Genomic DNA, 15,247 nt, shown 5'->3' with positions numbered 1-15,247 from the left:
AAATATCCTACAAATCCCCTTTGTCTTGGACAACCATCAGATTTCTATTGAGGATTCACTCCCTTAACATTCTCAATATTCAATCAATGTCACAACATCTGTGGCAGAAGACAACACTGGAAACTGGAGGCGTGACTCTCCAACAGCACTGTGAACGAAACGTCGGCTTGACTAGGAAATAACACCGGATAAGGCTGGACTGCGAAATTACATAACAGACCTAAACTGACATTTTTCAAGGAACACTGCAATCACACTGGATTTGTGTGAGCTGTAAAATATACAATGGCATTGTTCTTTGACAGCTCATAATCCTCACCTTGTTTCCTGACACCAAATCTATGATTTGAGACTTTGGGTTGTCCTGCTGCGTACAGACTTTCTGAAATTCTATAAGCAAAAGGCTGCAAGTGCATTACAGTGTGTCTGAAACTGGTTTAAATAAGAAGTGACCCTCTTGCTAACTTACTGTTACCCAAGACTGGATAAAAGCAGCAGTGGAAAAGATGATCTGATAAAAGCAATGCCAAAAAGCAGAATTAAACACCAGCTGGAAAAATGACAAGAGTTTTCTACCAAGGAAACGGTCCTGAAGAAAACTGTTCTTAGAGATGTTTGTTGAGTATCCTGACTATCGCGAACATTGGTTTTGGACAGATACGCTACAGCTGAAATAATCAAGGTCAATTTTTCAGTGTTTTCTGTGGCATTCAAGAGGATTAGAGTCAGATATATTAAAACTTTCACAAGAAACATGGCAAGATACCACTTGATGTGGAATACGTGAACTTTTCAAAAACAAAAGTTCACCTGAAATATTACTGCTGACTCCACTCATGACCAACAATAAAAGAGAAAAAACCAAAAACCAATTGTTGGCATTCCCAAGAAAGTTTTAGGCAGAGCCAAATGAAAAATCATCAGTATCGCAAAACTGTTTCAATTTTGCTAATTTGGTGATTGATTTTCCAAACAGCATGCATAAATGTCAATCAAATGGTCAGATTTTTACAGAAAATGTATACATTTCTGTCAAATTAGACAGAAAATCCATACAGTTATTGTGCTCCCACCCAAAATGCCTATTCTGACACCAAACAAATCTAAATACTGTCAGCTTGATATATTATTATCAAACTGGAGTCTAGAATAACAACAGTGTCATGCTATTAGTTTTTTATTTAACATTGGAGCTGTTAGCTTAAGGCAGATATGGATAGTGGTGTGGTAATTTTACTTTATTTACTTTTTCTGACCTCCACCCCCCACCTTAGCTGTCTCTAGTGACACTACACAGAGCTCTCTGCAGCCACCTAAAGACTTTACACATTTAAAAGAATTAGAATAAAAAAATCAGAGAAAAAACATATAAAAGCACAAAAATAAACTTGATGGCTCAAATAAAAAAAGAAAAACATAACAAAAACTACTAATTACAAAAAGGAATGGGGATGTTGATATCTGGTATTGAGGAAATATGAGTGAAGGTTAAGACCTTTGTTCAGAGGTGACCATCAGATGAATTACAGTCTCTCTTGGGGGCTCTGCTTGGGGCTGGGGGAGACTACTGGGCAGAGGCTCACTTCTCCTTCTTTTGCCTGCTGTTTGGATCTCAATGCAAGGCGGAGATGCAGACTGCCTCCCTTCCTGCTTGTCCTTTTTAATGTGGTTCTCCTTTTGAATCTGTGTACAGGGTTTAAGAGGCAGGGTGGGGGGCGGACTAGGGGATTCTCCAGGAGGGATGTCTAAGCTACAGACCTCATTTAGACTGAGGCATCACCCATTCATGCAACACACACACATGAGAGGAATATGTAATCACATTGGGAGTAAAATTAGTCACATGAGGATAATCACAACATGATGGTCATAAGACATGAAGCACAAACAGATGTGGTGAGGGTTGGGGAAAGAAAGAGTGAAGGACACACCATGACATAAAATAATAAGAGGTGAAGTGAAGAGATGGAGAAAGAGGGAAAAAGGAAAAGAATAAATGCAAAATCAATATGTAAGCTTTGATGGATGAAATTTAGGGAAATCACCAATTGGGTGATACACACAAGCTCAACACACTTTCCAAGAGTATATCTAACAAGTCAAGGAGCTGCTGTAAAAATGCAAACATTGTTGGGTAGATAGAATTCAAAATTTTAATTAAATATATATAATCTCCTGGAGATTCCTGTCATTGCAGCTAAATGAAATATATACATGTATGAAACACAGCCCAACACCACTCTTATAAATTGCTATAAATCCTCTTTCCTTTGCAGCAGTACATTTGGGTCCTACTCTGAATCCAAGCAAGCTGTGGCAGGTTCAGTTGAGTTGAGCCAAGATAACAGAAACGAAAACTTTGATTTTCGAGAAAAATAAAACCAATTCAGCTGTTTGGAAGAAATGTACTTTCTAGGAGTCCAGCAAGGAACAACAAATAAAGATTATTTTTCTTCTACAAAGTCATTATCATGTTAAGTAATCAAAATACTGACCAAAATAATTGCGATTCTTATTTTTGCCACAAGTATACATCCCTAAACACCAAACTCAATCTAGTCAATAGCAAACAGACATGCTGCAAACAAGCAACGTCCGATGCTACTTGAGATAATCAAAGCACATCAAGGAATCCGCTGAGCAAGCGGAAATGTGAAACTTGTGATGAAATTTGCATGGTGACATGCCAGACTATTCCAAAAAGACCTTTTGTCTTAAATCTGCTTCAGACATTTGCTTCAGTCAGAATTAGAGCCAATGAAAACCCACATCTGGCCTCCATTAGCCACTCCCATCTGTACAATACTAGAAAAATAATCAAAAGCTAAGAGGTTTTATTACAGACATATGCAATTTGACATAACACCTACTCTTGCCAGTTACTGTAAAAAAAAACAAAAAAACCCCCAAAACACACACTTTAAAAGGGTTTATCTGCACCAATCAGTGTCAAGCCACAGTGGTGTAACCTGCCCCCCTGATAATCTGTTCATTAAGAAACAAAGAAGTCTAATGACTTCTTTGTTTCTTATTTTGGAATTTTTGGATTGGGCCCAACTTAACAACAATTCTATATATTGACACATATGTTGTTATAAGTTCTACACACAAACAACAGACACCTTCTCAGTATTCCATACATATAATATTATATGATATTTTCAGTTAGGCTAAACTAAATTCCTTTTTGATAGCAAGGTCACAAAAGCACTCTCTAGTGTTACACTCACCTAAGAGGTCTGTCACCCCCTACAGGTGAAGTGGCAGTACTCCAGCTCTTGCGTCCTCCCTCCTCTTTGTCGTTGCTCTTTTTGCGTAGTGGCGTTGGCAGATATCCACTCTGGTTGCTCTTGTTGGGCAGGTACTGGTTAAAGGGTACGGCCGTTCGTGGCTCGCTGACAGACGTCCGTCGTGCCAACATGTCATCCTTACGAACGTCTGGCATCTTCCGGTGAGGAGCGCCGTCAGACTCCGAGTCGCTGCCACGGCCTAATGAGACGAACAGAGGTGGAAATAAGTGTTCACTGGCATTAGAGGACACATTTGTCATCAAAATGGTATTTTTTAACCCATATGGAAGAAACAGACTTATACTACATGTTATATATGCACTGTGTGTCTTTAGAGACTACACAGCAATGTGTCTTTGAGGTGTAAATCACACTATGATTTACACCTCAAACAGTATTTTGAATGAGAAAAACATAGCCACTGTTTTTGGTCATGGTATGATACCATAAGTCTTGATATGATATGACAGAAACGCTGATTAAAAGTTCTGAAATTAAGCAAAACGGCAGGAACAACACTACCTGCTCATACTGATTTCCTTTACCTTAATGCTGAGAAAAAATAAAGTGTGGTAGAAGTAATCAGAGACTCAGATATACTCTACAGTTCTAAGCACATTTACACTTGTGACAAATCATGTAAACACAAGTATGTGTTATATTAAAGCACCTTTTCGATTGCAATGTGTTCAAAAAATGATTTAAAAAATGACTTCATTTTAAGTATCCTACACAGCAAGAAAAGTGTAGCTTGCTGAGTCATTGCCAGAGAGAGACAGAGGGAGAACAAGAGGGAGACATAAGAGATTAAACCCAAAAATAAGTTCAGAGGAGAAACTGTTGATTGAGGAGTCTCGTGGCAGAAAGCCCAGATTGATCTCTTTAAACTTACAGAATATCTTTTTAAGCTGTTACATCATATATGCATAACAAAATTACAGTGGTCTTATAGTGTTATTATATGCAGTGCATTCCTGCCACTGAGCATAAATCAGATGCAAGCCTGTTTTTATGAAACAAAGCAGGTGACATAAATCATCACTAAATTTGTATTGTGCAGCTTGTGTTGACTAAATTTTAGCCTGCAGTTAGGAAGAATTTACTCCGTGTCTGTCTGAATCAGATTTTAAACATATTGTTAGCTTTGTAATATCAGTGGTAACACCTGGCTTTGCAGAAGTTCATTGCTTAAGGACTTTCCCTACTTGGGGTCTTAAATTCCTCTGTGCGATGGCCAACTGTGATCCTCTAAGAACATATAGAAGAAAGAAATGAAACTCAGTCTCGTTCAGCGGGTCACATGTTTACAGTTCCAGTGATTTACTAAAGATATACCAGTCACATCCACCATTAATTGGCAATTTTTTGCAAACCATAGCCTAGATATGTTAAAACCTGCAGCAAACAGATAACTGCAGCCTTGCTTTATTCAAGGCTGCTAAAAATTCCTCTCAAAGATGTTCAGCACATGTGCTACTGTCCCCTCCCTTTGAGTGCATGTGTACTCAGGCTATGACCTATAAATTTATGACTCAATGTATATATTTTCAGAGTACAAACCCAGGATTTTAACCAGATCTAAGTCATAAAATCTTCCCTTAGTTTTGTGGACATACACGTGGAAGCAGCTGTCACATTTGAACTTGTGAAAAGCTTCTTTTTCTATCAAAAGGCTTTTTATGTGGTTTCAAAGATCGACAGATCAAGGTCCAAAAAAAAGACCTTGAGAAATCTGCACTTCTAACAACGAAGGGTTCAATTATGGCTCTTAACCCATGCAATGGAAACATGAGTGACTCTACCATCCAAGTCGATCCATCTTTAAGGAACAACATATGTTTTTACAGGATGATGTGCTCCCTCTGCACATATGGTAATAGTGAAGCTTGAGAGAAAATTTATCATGGGTCAGGTCCATAGTGTACCAAGGTTTTAGAAAAATACAGTGACATCAACAGTCATCATCATCATCTACTTATACTACATTATGAAAGAAAAAGTTACAAAGTCTAGTTCAATAACGATCGCAGTAACTGAAAAGTTTTAACGAATGTCCAAAACACCAAGTATGAAAAGACAAAATGTAAGAACAAAGTGAGAAATGATCAATTCAACAATGTGTTTCTAACTAGAAATAGACAGCATTTATTATAACTGTACAATGCAAAAAGAAAAACTAGAAGAAATAACACAAATGTACTACTATTAATACCAATAGTAGTAAGTAAGTAACTAATAAGTACTATGTGTTATTTCCAGTGCATGGAAGCTTATCAGTTGCTGATTAAAATACATCATTATTACGGGTTCTGAAGAACTTCTGGTCCATACCAAGACATCCAATGAATGTGAACAACCGTCAGCTTTGTTATATTCATCGGTGAGTCCGCTATTGTCTGAGTGATTTTTATCATCAGATGGTGAGTGCGAGCGTCCATGTGGATGTCCGTACACTTGTTTTTCTGACCACTTGAATGTGACTGCTGAGACTTTACATTATAATGCACCAACTATGCAGGCATCCGAGGCACAAGCCTTCAAGAGAACTTCAAAGAAGTACAACAGGAATGACTACTGAGCTGCCGGGTCCCCAGCTATACCTGTCCGTACAAGCGTTAGTTACACTCTACATTTTAGTTTTGTTAAAATTAACAGTTGTTGCCTTTATTTAAGATGTCCATTTTCACTTCTATGCAAACTATAATTCAAACACAAATAAAAAAAAAAGATTCCAAGTTTGAATACAGACAATATCATTCTTACAATCATAAACTGTTTATGTGGCAGATTGAAAAAAAAAAAAAGCTATGCTGTCAGTTTATGATGATTTTTCATTGATTATGTATGAAGCCAGGAGTCTGAAAACATATAGTTTCCAGACACTATTTTCTACAAGACCTTTAAAACTATCTCAATTACATCATTCAATCATTCTTTTAAACAGCTTTCGACTAGCAGTGGGCGCTGCCCTGTAAACAGAGAAAGTGAGAAGGACAATTTTACTATAGAAACCCACAAAAGTGCCTCATTTATCAAAACCGTATCCATCTCCACACATAGCCCAAACAAAAGGGCATTGCCAATATTGAATTTCTCGATTGAATCAAACTTCCTAATTTCTGTCAGGGTGAAGTCAGTTTTCAGTGCTGAACAGAGAAAGGGCTTTGTCTAAAGGTCAGGGCAGGGAAAACCTGCTGGAGTCAAGTTTGTATGGATGTTAACAAAAGGATTCTTTTGTCCTAGATGTACTCAAAGATTCCTGGGTTAAAAATATCTAGTTTGTACCTGTGGGTCTCATTTGATCACTGATATTTTGATAACCAGGAATAATAAATATGCTAAACTCCAATCTGCCTCCTCATTTTTTATCAGCTATCAACTCTATTCGTTCTTTTCAATCTTTGGAACATATGTAGGTGTCAGCAGTTTGACAGTGTGACTAATCAGCTGTGGGTTACATGTGTCGGTGGAAAAATTGATTAGGTAATGCTTCTGTAGTATAAACAAGAGAGGTTGAAAGAATGTTTGTGGCAGCTTTGCATTCTGGTCACCCGAGGCTATTATTAAGAACACAGAGCCCATTTATTCCATCAAGTTTCTTTATGCGTAATAGTGGAATACCCTTGAAAAGCTAATTTTGGGTCACTGCCGGAAAAACTTGAGTTATTGTCAGATTTGGGGGTTGTCAGGCTGGTGTTGCTTATTGTATGTTTAATTCCCACTTCAAGCATGAAGAGAAAGTAGCAGTTTCCTGTGGAACTTTTAGGGATCTATTAAAAGTATATAGTGACTTTTGGGTCACCCTGTATAGTGATATCTTGCCTACCTTTATTAGCAAACATGAGTAGAGAGACAACAACAATAAACATTTGCTTGGTTCTCTTAACTCTTTCAAGCTGCACGTGAGTGTGTGTGCATGTGGTTAACAAGATTGCTAATAAAAGGGTTTCTACCTGCCTGGCAGCCCACCAAGCCTACACAGTACATATTTTTTAATAGACAAAATGACAGCAGGCAATACAACCTACGTTAAACTTGAAAAAAAAGGTTTAAAAAAAATAAAGAGAAAGACAGTAAGGGGTCAACTTTCAGTAGACTGGCTAAAACTTGTTTATTGGCCCATATTTAGGATGTTTTGGATACCATCATCCTAGCACTTTTTTAAAAAAGCGAATATTGTTTCTACAACCAAAAATGAAAGCTACCTATCGACAACAATAATGTAAACACTTTAAAAAAACAGGATACATTGCGGATTTTTCCCTAAAGCACTATAGTTTGACTGTTGATGACAACAAGGGACAACAGTTTCCTTTTGCACTTCCCTCAAAACAAAAACATTATCAGACAGGATGCTTTTCCTCAGTTTTTCTCACATTCAGCTCAGCAATGAGAAGTACATCACACTGTGTGACGAATGCTGTAATCTTTTTTATAGTCTACCATTAAAATTTAATACCGTCAAATCCGCAAACAGTCTAGCAATTAGCAGCTTTCAATGAAAGCATGTGGCCAGTTTGGCATTATAAAACACTCATGTGAGACCAAAATGTATTTTGAACTCGATTTCTGACATCAGCACAAAGCCACTTCAAAGGTTTTGCAGCTTATGCTGGTCTTGCAAGTGCCATGCTACCATTAAACTGCACATATACAGTAGTAAGCTTTTTTTCGTAATAAACAACAAAGCAATGTAAACACGTTGAGGGAAATCTAGAGACAAAGACTGAAATTACTGTGACAAATTTAAAAAGGTATACATATTTAATCTGTATTTGGTACCTTCCAAATATTTACAAAGACCAAGTAACCATGTCTTCTGTTCTCAAAACCAAAAGCTGTTGGTTTCATAATCCTTGACATATCAGTCAAGTGTCAGATCAAAACCACTGAAAGCTCCTTCATGAAACCACAACTCTTCCTCTTCTTTGTCTCACATACTGTATTGAGATATGTCATACCTTCCTTAGTCTTTGGTGCTGTCACTCATCTGAGTGCACACTTAAAGAAAGGCATCAAAAAGCCGTAACTAAGGACAACAGGTTCAAACATCAAGCACAGAGATACTTTTGTGCAGATGGTATGAGGAAAGGTACAAACACCTTAAGACTGCGAGCTGGGACAAGTATGATAGTTGAGGCAATTTTCATTCATACTGCATTTAACTAGATAAGCAACAGAGTTAATAAAGAAATAGAGTTATAAAATAAATCTACTGCATTGTGCATTTTTAGGGGAATTAAGGACCAAGATTTCATAGAGCTTTCCCTGAATAAGCAGGGTTTAAGTGTTTCACTGTTTTAACTACAGTCTCCCTGCTTACTTTTTCATGAAGACAGGCTCTAATTTGTACTGTAACAAGAAGCGCTTTTCCAAATTTCTGAACAAAAAAAGGACAAAACAGAAGCTGTGTGGCTGTTGCTGCCTTGCCAATTTCATCTTTTTCATAAATTCAGAATTTTCCCTTCCAAAAAGATGAATAAATGAAATGCCTTTGGTGTTACATCACCTGCTTGTTGGAGCATATGCTAATATTACATAACTGAAATGTGTTTGAAACAAAAACAAATGTGGACAAATGTGGATTTGTTATTGAAACTAGACTCTAGGATGTTTTCTGACACTGCAGATTGACGTCAGATAAGGTGAAGTACACAGAGAGCTTTAATGTGGTGCAATTGTAGCCCTTGGTGTAAGAGAGTTAACAGACAGACCACAATCCCCTTCCCTCCAGTACTGAGCACAGCCACTACTGAATTCCTTTTACAATGTATATTACCATGGCTTAAATATAACAAGAGCCATAACTTGACTTCAAAACAGTACAGAGATTAATCATGTTATTCTTTCAAACAGCCTTTGATTTGAACTGGGCGTTGTCCTGCAAAAACACAGCCAGAACAACAAGCCTTCATACAGTAGCATTCAAAGCACAATAAACCTCATTTATCTATACGTTGCATCTGTGCACCTTGCCCAACCTGCACAAAGACTTACTTCTCACCCGCAGGAAGAATAGCTATTGCTAAAACAACACAATGGCTACTGAACATATTTAACCTGCAAATTGTGATTTAAAGGGTGGCCAGTGTAACCACCCTTTCACAGTCAACTAAAACTAGCAGTTCAAATCAAAAGTGTGAATCAAAGAGTGTATAAACTAGATTTTTTTTACTACCATCACTGCTGCCGCGGGCGACCAGGACGTCTGGTGACGGGGTTTGTCTTGAGCGTGATCCGAAGGAGTCCAGGCTGTCGAATGAATCCTCGCGCCCGTGGCGTGGCGGAGAGAGAGAGTCGCTGCGCTCAGAGTCCCAGCAGTCAATGTAGCCACTGTCCCGGATGCTGCGTTTAGGGCTCTCTGCCTCTTCTGTCTCCTAAGAACGCATACACACATTTTACAAAATGCATGAGCACAAAAAAAGAGAGGTAACAAATGGTGGAGAGTAATGAAAGTAATCAAGCACCCTAAAATTAATTAGGACTTTTCGCTGCATATTCCATCAGTCGTCACTGAAGTCCCCCAAACTTGTGTTGTTTGGCCTCAGCTTTGTGTCCACTACAGCCGTCATGCTGCAAGTCTCCACTCTGCCCAAATCTACTTTTCCAATAACCTCTCTCTTCTTCTGCCTACATCACTCTTCATCATTTTCTCTTCACCTTAGTGACCCCTCCCTTTCTCTGTCCACAGCTTTAATGTGTTGTTCCAGCTAATGGAAGGTGGGGAAAGGCCTTTCCTGTCTACCAAAAGACTTCCTGCCCCTGACCCCTCTACCATCTGTTATGCAACTCCCAAACTCTGGTAAATGTCTTTGTTATGCTTCTAAAACAGGCTCTACAGCAGCAGAAGTCATGTGTGATTTGTTTCTTTCACTTATACACAATTTAAACCACTATATCATAACTTATATACCACTATACCAGTTAAGTAAGAAAATATGCATCTCCCTCGTAACTCACCCTTTAACACAAGCACTTAAACTAAGCTTTTTACAAAAAGTAAATAAGAGTGCAGCTGAGCTCACATTTACCTGCTTAGTGCTTTTCAATCATCAGTTTTTGTAAGGTCCAGCTTCCATTTAGTAACTGTTGGAGGTGTGGTGGGAAGTGCATAGTCACTCTGGAATTTCATGCACCTGCACATGATGAGCTTTCCTTCATTTTATCAAAGGTTTTTTTGCTTTATGGAATTATGGCTTTGTTTTGTCCGTCTGCAACGTGTGAACATCTGGGAAAGTAATTTTGCTGAATTGGCAGCAATTTCCCAGTTTTACAGAATAGCAAAAGGACGTCACATAGTGGAATAAATTGCACAGAACTGACATCATGGCTACGAATGACTGTCACAGAGTGTGCATGCATGCATGTGTCTTGAGGGTTTGCCATTTCTAACTTTTCTCCTTCTTCTTGGGTCATTAAAAAGGTAAAAGCTAGGTTAAATTCAGTTTTCTTAACTGGATCTCGGGTGAAAGGTGTTTTCTCAGAAATGTCAGTACAGCGAACAAACACACATTTAGTGAATCTCTGTTCCAAAATAAGCGATTCTGCAGAAGCTGCGTGTCATGCCTCAGGTCACTTTGGCTGTAGAAATGAATTACTGCAGGGATCAAATTTTTAATATAGCAAATGGTCTCCCTACCTATTACACTTTACAGCTCTGGTTACTAAGAGAGATATAATGGGGGGAAAAAGCAAGTGCTGACTATATTATCCATGTACTTGAGATTTCCATTATATTTTTATCGCTGGCATAAACATGAGCTATCCAACCTTTCGCATCTGTGACAGCAGGCCCTCAAACTCTTTCAGGTCCAACGTGGGCCCGTTGTAGGATGTACAGCTATTGGCAGCACGACCCAACCAGTAGATAGTAATTAAAACCTGAAGAAAAGAAGAAATACAGTCAAAAATCATGAAAAAATATCAGCTGATCTTTCCAATAAATGAAACAAATTAACCTTTTAAAACTAAAGAGCTACTTGATCCCATTTCAATGCCAACTCAAAGCACTCTGTCTTAATTCCAGTCAGCCTTACTTTGCCTTAAACAAATTGTACAGTCCAACAATATTAAACGTATTAATTTAGAAAACACATTAAAAATAAGTTTTCAAATCCTAATCATATTAAGAAATCACTAGCAGAGAAAAAGGAGTCTGGGCAGCAGCCTCACAGGCCACTGGCATCCCAAGTCTTCAAAATGATACCCTGGATTCACACTGTTCATTAGCCTGTCAACTCAAAATATGCTACACAGGTGTATCTATGGTATGTTCATGCAGCAAAGCAGTCAAATAGCTATAAATAATATTGGATGCATTGAAGAGAAAAAAACAAAGAAAAAACTACAACAAAACACCCACTCTCCTGCTTTCACTTTTCCCTTTTTGAAAACCGTGCCAGCTGGTTTCCTGGTAATTGCAGCCCAGCGTCTTCCAAAGAAGTGATAAGTTAGCAAATGCAGCTGGAAGAAACACAACAACACTGAGGCACTGTTCAGACACCGAAACTGGTCACATGCACTTCTCTTGCTGACACACAGCCACCTTTCTGTGGTCACAGTGATTTATAATTGCCTGTTAGCTAGCTTAGTGCTGGGTATATCAGTTACCCGGTCATTCTTAACTCTCTGAAACACATTAACAGCAGCTGAATGAGCAGCTGAAAGAGCCTCTACTTTTGTTTTGGCATCACTGCTTGTAACAAATGCCCCAAAGTAACTGACTGTGGTTGAGGAACCGACGAACTGAAGTTCTTTTGTCAGCTAAATGTCTAAAATGCAAAATTTACACACCGACTCCGGCCAAAGGGAAATCACACAGAGCTGCACCTTTAACACTGTTGGCAAAGAGCTCCCAGCTATATTTACTGTGTCCATGTCAACGAGCTGTCCACAGGGAGCGCTTTGATAAGAAAGCTCAGCAAGGCTTAATGTGTTTATTTCAGTCATACTGTCAGTGTAAACAACTTCTGCCATTCAAACGCAGTTGGAGGGAGTGCAAAAGAACCAGTCTGCTGATCAGAATAAGCACAAAGCTAAATGAGACCTTTTATGTGAAGCTGTGTTGGATGATGAAGATAAGTTGAAATTCTAGCCTTATTAAAGGGTGAAACATCATTGAGCTGCAACTGGGGACAGTTCCATCGATCAATCATTGACTCTAACTATTATACAATTTTAGTTTCATAAGCCATATTTTCAGAACCATTCGAGATTTTTTATTTAATATCCTGACACTACAGAGGTGAAGCTGTGACAATGCAGCTGCTGAGGTTAAACTTCATTAGCTGCATACTGTAGCTCTCTCAGCAGCAGAATATGGAGTTTCTGTGTCACCACAATAGCAGATTCATGCCAACTCCCACTGGAACTGGGTCAGCACCAAATGTGTTTCACTTGCTTACTATTGTGCTGCAAACACACCCTTATCGATCCCAAACTCCACAATCACATTCCAAAACTCTGTCTGCATGATTTACACATGCAGCACTAAACCAACCAATACTTAAGAGCATTCTTAAAGAATTTCAAAGGCAAGTACATGTCAGCGGAGTTTCGACAGTCGGGAATGAAAATAAACCACCCGACAGCAGAATGATGCATAGCATCACACTTGCTTTGCCTTGTCAATTTCAGCAGCTGCCTGTCAGTGCACACGTGGACAGACCTGTCAAGGAAGTTCCACTGGAAAACAACATTCACCTTTTTGGTTCATGTGCAAACACACTTAAAGTCACGCACTGCAGGGTCATGAACGAAGCCAAAAATCCACCTATGATGTCAGGACCTCAGCACTATCCAGTGCATGCAGACATGCATACAGATACAGATTTTGTTTTATATATCTAACAGTCATCACTCTGCATATTCAGGCCTTCTTCTTCACACTTTTACCTGCTAAATAACAGTCTCATGAGCACAGCAGATTCAGCAGTATCTTATCCAGGCATACCTTTTTTAAAAATGGTAACGTCCCATCTGCTGTTTGCTAAACAACACCTTTGTCATCACATCAGCAAATTCCTCTCGATGCAGTTTCTTCACCTCTCAATATTTGATGTGTTGCAGAGACAGCTGCTGTCAAATCCTAGTCCTTAGTCCTGAATCTACAGCACATCACAGCAGGCGGTTCCTTGCAAAAGTGTTGGCTGTCGGGAGTATGTTAGCCATTTGCCACCGCTGCAAATGCTGGAGTCTACATGTTTAGTCAGCTAAATGAGCTAACAGGCCTGACCAGTGCTGCAGCTCGACACATTAACTTGTACAGTGCACAGCAGCATCACAGAGAGAGGAGGGGAGGACAGAGAGAGAGAGAGAGCGAGTAGAACTGCTTTGACTGCAGAGTAGGCAGGGCCAGCATTATGTGTTCTACTTCTTAAAGCAGCATTATTAGAAAAAGGATAGGAAGGTGCTGATTTGAGCAGACAGTGACTATAAAGGGCCTCTAAATAATTAAAAGACTGTAAGAGGGGCAAGAATAAAGACGCATGAAATCAAATCTAGACTCACAGAATATGCAGAAATATTTGACTTAGAAGATGAAAGAAAAGACTAAGCACAAAATATGAAAAACCAACATAACATCTAAAACAAACAAAGTAAGATGCATGAACAGATGCACATAAATAGGCTAAAATAGAAAGGTTAATACAGACAGAATATAAACTAGATGTTTAACACTATTTCATAGTAACAATTGTCTCATATAAAGGTAGAGGTTTATATAAAGGTAAATGCCCTACAATATAGAGAAAGAACCCCAGCCCCAAGGACAAGAACGTAGAAAAGAGGATCAACTTTTTAACAGGAAGACACAGAGGTGGATTACGGATTAGTAAGCGCCATTGAAATCATGGATAGTGAAAGCAAAAAGAGAAACACAGGGCCAGAATAACACTTTCTTTCCAAACATGTATTTAGCACACAAACAAATTATCCCACTGTAATCCGACAGTATCACTTACATTCTTGAGCTTTCGACTGCCGTCACTTCCCCTGGAGAATGAAACACAGAGAGAGAGACAGAGGAGGTAGTGAGACTTCTGGTTCTATTCAGTGAAGTGCCTTACATAAAGATAACAGCAGACAACTTCAAGATGTGCCATCTCCCACATATCTAAGTGAAACAGCAGAAAAAACTAAACTTTGTGAAATACAAGAATCTGCAGTGACTGTAGCCCACACACAGAGAACTAACATTTTTGGCAAAACTTTTTATTAACAGTCTTAGCAACTGAGTAACTGCTGAAATAGAAAGTAAGGAAACACTGAATTTTAAAATGGTAACTCTAGAATTCACAAAGAGAAATACTTTTTTAGTAGATAGAAGAGACACGTGCGATAGTGGTAGCCAAGCGAGTTGACTGCCAACTGATCTCTGGGAGGTGGAGCATCTCTAAGAGAACACCACAGCAGAGGCCACTTAGCACCACAGATGCTGCCAAAATGAAATGATGTGAATCTTGCGGATTACCACGTGGAGCTATAAATGGGAAGTGGAATGAAGCAGTTGTAAAACTCACTAAAATGCACTCATGTTGTAGAAATACAAATTCCTAGGCTGAGAGGTGAAAAACAAAGACAGAGAAAACAAAGGCTAAAACACAGACACACATAGGACGTCTGCCTTTTCTTAAGCTGTGCAAGAAGCGTGAAGCCTGATGAATGGTGAATTTTTTTTTAACAATGGATAAAATAAATTTATGCTTCTTTATCATGACAAAAAAACAAACAAAAAAACAACAGAAAACAAAAACATTTAAAAGTGTTCTTAAGCTAGAGTTTTTTGCAATTATGTCCTGCCACAGTCTTTGTACCAGGATCAGTGCAGCATGAGAGGATCATAGAATCAATAAATTGTTAAAACTGATACTTGATTAAACATTAGCTACTTGGGAAAAGCCAGAATAGTTATTATATCTTAGTATCAAGGTCAATAAAAAAATAACTAATGTATA

General features: G+C 38.6%; 1 protein-coding gene across 12 annotated transcripts in view; it reads right to left on the bottom strand.

Moving 5' to 3' along the window:
• LOC100711287 (LIM and calponin homology domains-containing protein 1) overlaps positions 1-15,247 on the bottom strand; it is an 86,570-nt gene that overhangs the window by 21,550 nt on the left and 49,773 nt on the right. For 8 of the 12 annotated variants that reach the window (XM_019363877.2, XM_013270285.3, XM_019363880.2 and 5 more), the window contains 5 exons: positions 14,255-14,285; positions 11,061-11,171; positions 9,469-9,667; positions 3,231-3,489; positions 1,496-1,768 (listed from right to left, as the gene is read on the bottom strand). In XM_019363877.2, the coding sequence (XP_019219422.1) occupies positions 1,496-1,768; positions 3,231-3,489; positions 9,469-9,667; positions 11,061-11,171; positions 14,255-14,285 (873 nt within the window). Of the gene's footprint in view, positions 1-1,495; positions 1,769-3,230; positions 3,490-9,468; positions 9,668-9,757; positions 9,917-11,060; positions 11,172-13,242; positions 13,564-14,254; positions 14,286-15,247 lie in introns of those variants that run through there. The other 4 variants (XM_019363883.2, XM_005467233.4, XM_019363895.2 and 1 more) reach the window with 3 other exon arrangements.

Source organism: Oreochromis niloticus, linkage group LG2 (assembly GCF_001858045.2).
Source record: "Oreochromis niloticus isolate F11D_XX linkage group LG2, O_niloticus_UMD_NMBU, whole genome shotgun sequence".
In the NCBI taxonomy this organism is placed as follows: Eukaryota; Metazoa; Chordata; class Actinopteri; order Cichliformes; family Cichlidae; genus Oreochromis; species Oreochromis niloticus.
Note: the sequence above shows the minus strand (reverse complement) of the source record. Positions and strands in the feature narration are given on the sequence as shown.